Source organism: Larimichthys crocea, chromosome XIX, assembly GCF_000972845.2.
Source record: "Larimichthys crocea isolate SSNF chromosome XIX, L_crocea_2.0, whole genome shotgun sequence".
Classification (NCBI taxonomy): domain Eukaryota; kingdom Metazoa; phylum Chordata; class Actinopteri; family Sciaenidae; genus Larimichthys; species Larimichthys crocea.
In genome coordinates this window covers 13,017,421-13,024,920 of record NC_040029.1, presented here as the reverse complement: position 1 = coordinate 13,024,920, position 7,500 = coordinate 13,017,421, and the positions used below count along the sequence as shown (strand labels likewise).

The following is a 7,500-nucleotide window of genomic DNA, read 5'->3' as shown; positions in this document are numbered from 1 at the left end:
CCAACGACTTATAGGTGGACCGACGACCTACAGGTGGACCAACGACTTACAGGTGGACCAATGACTTACAGGTGGACCAATGACTTACAGGTGGACCAAAGACTTACAGGTGGACCAATGACGACTTACAGGTGGACCAATGACGACTTACAGGTGGACCGACGACTTACAGGTGGACCAATGACTTACAGGTGGACCAACGACTTACAGGTGGACCAACGACTTACAGGTGGACTAATGACTTTTTTATGAGGGGTATGTGATGGACACTTTCTTGGGTGGGACCAGACCTGAACCACGGAGCTGGGAGGTCACCTCATACAGGTAGTTTTGTCTTAAATGTGAAGCAGTGATGACGAGACAAGAACAAAGAGACCGTCGTCCTGGTTACCGTCCGTTCTTGGTGACGATCATCTCGTTGGTGATGTGCTGGAACTTCCTCCAGAGCTCGGCCTCCTCCAGGGTCACCCTCAGCTCCCTCTCAGTCGGGTCACCTTTTTCCCGGCCGGCCTGAAGCTCGCTCTCCACCGCGCTGAGCAGTCGTGACATGCAGCGCTCAGCCGAACCGGGGCTGGCATGAACGGAGGCGGTGGCAGCAGAACCGGACTCCCTGTCCTCCTGTAATCCCTCCACCTTCATCTGGATCACACAGACAAAGACACATTCACTGCTGCTCAAACAGGAACGCTGAGACCATGATGTGATGTGTGAATTCCTGTTTGATCAATGTTCTGCCGACTTTAACAAAGTGAAAGCTCAGCGAGGACGCGACTTCAGTTTAAAGTGTCGTGATGGAGAGGACGTTCATTTCAAGACGGACTGAGACAAATAAAAAGGGAACGCGGACTGATCAACTCTCCTCACGGCAACCAAACACCTCTTTATTTCATTTAATATAATTTAAATTCATTTAAATTCATTTAGATTTTCATATGCTTTGAATTTTTTCTGTCTTTGCAAACTTCAGGATTTTAAATCACATTTCTGAGGATCTGATCAACGCTGGAGTCTGTGGATGATTCAGATCTCATCACGTCTGTATATTTATTATAGAATTACATGTAATAATAATATATAACATTTATATTAGATTTAGATTTTTCTCTATTCATGTTTTTTATTATGTTCAGCTTCTTTTTTTATTTTCTTTGAAATCCTGTTTTTATTTGATTTGATTAAAATTCATTTATTGAGACAAATGTGTAACTTGTTTTATTAATTTTGTGTTTTATGATTTTTTTTGACAGATTCAGATCGTTAATAAAAAACAAAATGCACAGTTTGATTTATTTTCTAATGTTTGTTTTTTTGTAGTTTTAGCATCACATTTACTGAGTGTGTGTGTGTGTGTTTGTTATTAATGTGACTAAAAAGCAAAACAATTCTAATAATAATAATTATCTTCAAGTTTCATTTTAGTTCAGAAATAAGAATTTTGAGGAAATATCAACATTTGATTAGAAAACACATGAAAACAATAAGGACGCGTGCTGCCTCTTTAAATGTCACTGACATCCAGATGAATGATTTTAAAATGATTCAGCGTCAATCATTTATTATTATTCAGTATATTAATAAATATGTGTGGAGTTATTCAATGTTTAAGTAATGATGTCAGTGTGATCAGCTGCAGGGTTTCACTCCTGTGGATGAAAAATACATAAAAAATAGATAAACACAAAAAAAGTTTAAAATGTTTTAAAACATGAAAAATATTAGACAGAAAAAAATGGACGAGTTTCAATCATCACAAAACCAAAAACACTGATTCCAGATGAAAGGTGAGCTTACCTGTGACAGCCGACTCTGAGCTGACGAGGTGAAATAATCCAGAAACAAAGTGTTAATTAAAAGAACTGATACAATAATTACAGTGATTAATTAAAGAGTTGACGGGCTTTTGGTTTGTAATGTGAAGCCGCTCAGACTCAGACTGAGCACGTCCCAAACAATCAGAGGGTGTCAGTCCGACTACAGCTCGCTCCACCACTCTCTCTCTCCATCACACACACACACACACACACACACACACACACACTCTTAATTTGACTCAAGCTTTATTGGCCTGAAATTATGATAAAAACACACGCGGCCGAAGTGAATCTGAAGAAACAAACGTCAGAAAATCAGAGACGTCAGACTTTTAAATTAATTATTCATTCACAGTAAAATGTGAACTGATTTTACAAACGTCACCTTTGTCTCAGTGAACGTTCACGTGGACGTCACGTCTGAGCTGAACAGACATTTTAACATAAGACAGATTTTAATAAAGCGTCTGTGTGGAGGCATTTTTCATTCAACACGATGTAACTTTAATAAACGTGTGTGATCCACACTGACCTGTGAGCAGCTGAGTTCATACGTCTGTTCTCACACTGTGACTTTGGGCTCCGATAGCTGCTGTTAGTTAATGATCAGTTTGTTAGCCGGGCTGCGAGCTCAGAGCATCGGCAGCTTCTATGGACATGATGGCAGAGGAGCAGAGAGTGAAGAGGACGCTGACGGAGGAAGCTAAGAAGAGAAAAGGAGAGAGTGAGCGAGCAAGAAGCCGCCGGACAAGAGTAAATGTGGGACTGACTTTTAGTGGTTGGTGAGAGCTTGGTGAAATAAAAGGCTGAAAGACAGACGCCGAGCTGGGCTGACTGCTGCTGGACTAGGCAGTGAGATCAGCTGCTGCTGGGTCTGGTTCTGGTTCTGGGCTGACTGCTGCTGGACTAGTCAGTGATATCAGCTGCTGCTGGGGACAAATACTCGAGTACAGCCGTGGGATTACTCTCTGACAGCAAACAAACAGTGGGTTATAGAGATGATGGTCTGTAGCCGAACCAGCAGCCCAAAAAGCCGTTAACACCGGATGATGACGCCACCGTTTGTCGATTTATCTGACTGCTTAATTAAGCGACGTGGCTTCTCAATTATGAAATAAATCCTCCGTCCTGCAGGGTGAAGTATCACGTGACGCTGCAGAAGAAAAACAGAGTAAGCTGTTCAGATCAGCATGTAATGGAGAAGAGGTCAGATCCACACAGAAAACATCTGGAGACACACGGAGAGCGCGTCCGTCTGTCAGTCAGAGACACCTGATAGCAGCACCGAGTGTGTGTTCAAGTGTGTGTGTGTTTTAATCAGCAGCCGGTGACGGCTGGAGATTACAGGCTTTAGAGACTTAACAGGCATAAAGACAACGTAAACGAGGGCGGCAGGTAAACATCGGAAAACCAGATCACACACACACACACACACACACACACCCCCACACACACACACACACTTTATAAAATGATGGATTCAAATCCATCCTGGATATTTTGGTGACATGTGAAGTCACGACAGACGTTTTTTTTAGAAATACATTATTATTTATTAAAAATGAGCCGACAGGAAGTTAAAAAACAAACTCAGTAACAGTCTGAAAGATAAACAGCTGCTGTGACACTGACGACCAACGCAACAACAAAACAACCAAATAAAAACCGATGAAAGAAGAAGGAGGAGGAGGAGGAATGTGGTTTCTATGAATATTCTATGAGTTTTCTTGTTGTTGTTGTCATGTTGTTGTCTTGTTGTTGTAGTTGTGTTGTTGTTGTGTTGGTGTTGTGTTGTAGTTGTGTTGTAGTTGTGTTGTTGTTGTGTTGTAGTTGTGTTGGTGTTGTAGTTGTGTTGTAGTTGTGTTGTTGTGTTGTTGTTGTTGTAGTTGTGTTGTTGTGTTGTAGTTGTGTTGTTGTGTTGTAGTTGTGTTGTTGTAGTTGTGTTGTTGTAGTTGTGTTGTAGTTGTGTTGTAGTTGTGTTGTTGTTGTTGTGTTGTAGTTGTGTTGTTGTTGTTGTAGTTGTGTTGTTGTAGTTGTAGTTGTGTAGTTGTGTTGTAGTTGTGTAGTTGTGTTGTAGTTGTGTAGTTGTGTTGTTGTTGTAGTTGTGTTGTAGTTGTGTTGTTGTTGTTGTGTTGTAGTTGTGTTGTTGTTGTAGTTGTGTTGTTGTTGTTGTGTTGTGTTGTTGTCTCATTGTATAGTTGACTGATTCTCTGTGAGGCGTTCAGGGACCCCGGCGTCTCATTATTCATGTTACTGGACGTTGTGGCTCGATCACAGAAAGGTGGATTAAGGGTCAGACAGGAAACAGTCAGCTGGTCTCCATGGTAACCACGTGGAGTCAGCTGGTCTCCGTGGTAACCACGTGGAGTCAGCTGGTCTCCGTGGTGAGTTCATAAGTTGAAATATTTAAGGCCTTCGTCAGTTCAAGAGTTTCCCAGGAGCCCAGTGCTGATTGGACACACACCTCACCGCGTCCTGCGTCCTGATTGGTCAGATGCACATTTGACATAATTTGGTGACAGCGTCCCTGAAAGACGAAGAAAGGACACGGGGACTTAAAAAGTTAACGAGTCACACAACATCATACATTTAGACACTACTGTGTGTGTGTGTGTGTGTGTGTGTGTGTTACCTGGCAAAAGGGATGTATGAAAGGCCGTACCTGTGATGAACAACAGCAGCAAGACAGGTCAGTAACACAGGTGTACATACTGTGTGTGTCTCTGTGTGTGTGTGTGTGTGTGTGTGTGTTACCAGGTGAATGCCAGAAACTGCAGCACACAGAACAGCAGAGCGAGGCCGTTATTCTTCCACTGCAGAGACAAACAAACAAATTAACACTGACACACACACACACACACACACAGAACACACACACAGACACATACACACACAGACAGACACACAGAACACACACACAGACACACACAGACACACACACACACACACAGACACAGAACACACACACACACACACACAGACACACACACACAGAACACACAGACACACACACAGACACACACACACACACACACAGAACACACGCACACACACACACACACACACACACACACACAGACACAGACACACACACAGATACTAACACACACACACACTTTTTACCCAGAATGCAGCACACAGCGTCAACACCAGACACACCTGCAGAAAGAAACAGGAAGTTACATATGTGTGTGTGTGTGTGTGTGTGTGTGTGTGTGTCTCTCTGTGTCTCTCTGTGTGTGTGTCTGTGTGTGTGTCTCTGTGTGTGTCTCTCTGTGTCTCTGTGTGTGTGTGTGTGTGTGTGTGTGTCTCTGTGTGTGTCTGTGTGTGTCGTCACCAGCATGATGGCGGTGGCGAGCGCTCTCTCTTTAGCACACATGGTCTTCAGCTGCCTGAACGGACCAATCAGGAACATTGTGCTGGGGTCACATCAGACAGGAAGTGATGTCAGAGTTTCAGATTATTACACAATGCTACGTCTTTTAGCTTTGCATGCTGGGATTTGTAGTTCTGACATTAACTCCAGAGGTTTCCTTTTTAGCTTTAACAGCTGGTCAATGACCTCAGGGATTATGGGTAATGTTAGGGAGGTTTGGACTGGTTCTGTCCAGGTCAGACCTCCTGGTTCTGGTCGGTTCTGGTTGTTACCTGGCCAAAGCGCAGATGTTTCCCACACTGTAGAGGACAGCGAACACAGCAAGACCGATACCTGGGATCCACAGCATACAGGTACCCTGGAGACAGAGACAAGCTGTTACCATGGAGACAGACAAGGACAAAGACTGTTACCATGGAGACAGACAGGGATGGAGACTGTTACCATGGAGACAGACAGGGATAGAGACTGTTACCATGGAGACAGACAGGGATAGAGACTGTTACCATGGAGACAGACAGGGATAGAGAGAAAAAAAAGCCGGTAAGCTGTTACCTTGACTTAAGAGAGCACAACAAGATGGCCTGTTACCATAGAAACAGAAAAGACAGATGGACAAAAAAGCTGTTACCATGGATACAGATAGAAATAACAGGACAAGCTGTTACTTTAGAAAGTCACAGAAAAGAGTGTCAGACAGGCTGTTACCATAGAAACAGACACACAGACAGACAGACAGACAGGCTGTTACCATAGAAACAGACACAGTGACTCACCAGGATGGAGCAGAAAACGCCCAGAATGAAGCAGATCACGAAGCCCTTCATCCTCGTCCCCCAGGCCAGCGTCGACGCCTGATTGGCTCTCTGCAGAGATGATGTCATCATCATCATCAGTCACAGACAGACAGGTGGAGTCACAGACAGACGGGTGGAGTCAGACACAGACAGGTGGAGTCAGACACAGAGGTGGAGTCACAGACACAGACAGGTGAAGTCACAGACAGACAGGTGGAGTCACACACACAGACAGGTGGAGTCACACACACACAGACAGGTGGAGTCACAGACAGACAGGTGGAGTCACACACAGACAGGTGGAGTCACACAGACAGACAGGTGGAGTCACAGACAGACAGGTGGAGTCACACAGACACAGACAGGTGGAGTCACAGACAGACAGGTGGAGTCACACACACAGACAGGTGGAGTCACACAGACACAGACAGGTGGAGTCACAGACAGACAGGTGGAGTCAGACAGACACAGACAGGTGGAGTCACACAGACAGACAGGTGGAGTCACACAGACACAGACAGGTGGAGTCACAGACAGACAGGTGGAGTCACACACACAGACAGGTGGAGTCACACAGACACAGACAGGTGGAGTCACAGACAGACAGGTGGAGTCAGACAGACACAGACAGGTGGAGTCACACACACAGACAGGTGGAGTCACACAGACACAGACAGGTGGAGTCACAGACAGACAGGTGGAGTCACACACAGACAGGTGGAGTCACACACAGACAGGTGGAGTCACAGACAGGCGGGTGGAGTCACAGACAGGCGGGTGGAGTCAGACACAGACAGGTGGAGTCACACAAACACAGACAGGTGGAGTCACAGACAGACAGGTGGAGTCACACACAGACAGGTGGAGTCACAGACAGACAGGTGGAGTCACAGACAGACAGGTGGAGTCACAGACAGGTTTAATAACTTTATATTAGTGTTGACACAGCTCCTGCTCATACTCACGTACGTTCACTCGTTACAGTTACTGCAGTAAACGTTACATTTTACACCTGTTGAAGCAGGCTAACAGGCTAACAGCGGAGCTACGTCACCTCCATCACCTCCATCACCCCGGCTCCATCCGAGCTGCCCCCGTCCTGCCCGCTCAGAACCCGCTTCAGTTTGTCCATGAGCCCGCTCACTGCGCCTCGCGTCGGAAGAAGCACCTGTAGACCTTCCCGGAGCTCCGCAGGTGGAGGTGTGTGCAGGTGGAGACGAGTCAACGGCTCAACCGACAGGTGCAGCACTTCCGCCTGCAGTCCCGCCTCTGGCCACAGCGGGAGGAAGGGGGGCGCTGTTTCCTCCACCACAAACCACGTGACAGTCTTCAACGCGGCCAGACACCTGAGTATTACTGACAGCTTTAGTTACTCGTTACTTTACAGATTACATCCAAGTATTACATCCAAGTAAGTACTTCCAGGAGTCACATTAAACTTTCATTTTAAAACTTTATTCAGAGACTGAATGTAAATCAGGTCACACACACACACACACACACACACACACACACA

General features: G+C 45.4%; 2 protein-coding genes across 4 annotated transcripts in view; both read right to left on the bottom strand.

Moving 5' to 3' along the window:
* tbx19 (T-box transcription factor 19) overlaps window positions 1-2,391 on the bottom strand; it is a 13,979-nt gene extending 11,588 nt beyond the window's left edge. For 2 of the 3 annotated variants that reach the window (XM_027291727.1, XM_027291729.1), the window contains exons 1-3: window positions 2,344-2,391; window positions 1,792-1,811; window positions 392-639 (exon numbers count right to left, since the gene is read on the bottom strand). In XM_027291727.1, coding sequence (XP_027147528.1) covers window positions 392-639 — 248 coding nt within the window. In that variant the 5' untranslated portion in view covers window positions 1,792-1,811; window positions 2,344-2,391. Of the gene's footprint in view, window positions 1-391; window positions 1,049-1,791; window positions 1,812-2,343 lie in introns of those variants that run through there. The other variant, XM_027291728.1, reaches the window with a different exon arrangement.
* Window positions 2,392-3,902: 1,511 nt separating this feature from the next.
* On the bottom strand, window positions 3,903-7,347 carry sft2d2b (SFT2 domain containing 2b). The gene is made up of 8 exons (XM_027291741.1): window positions 7,048-7,347; window positions 5,964-6,053; window positions 5,460-5,545; window positions 5,149-5,230; window positions 4,935-4,970; window positions 4,566-4,624; window positions 4,444-4,473; window positions 3,903-4,338 (listed from the first exon to the last, which is right to left on the bottom strand). Exons 1-8 carry the CDS (start codon window positions 7,114-7,116, stop codon window positions 4,302-4,304), a joined length of 489 nt encoding a protein of 162 aa, XP_027147542.1. The 5' UTR covers window positions 7,117-7,347; the 3' UTR covers window positions 3,903-4,301.
* Between the last annotated feature and the right edge of the window lie 153 nt (window positions 7,348-7,500).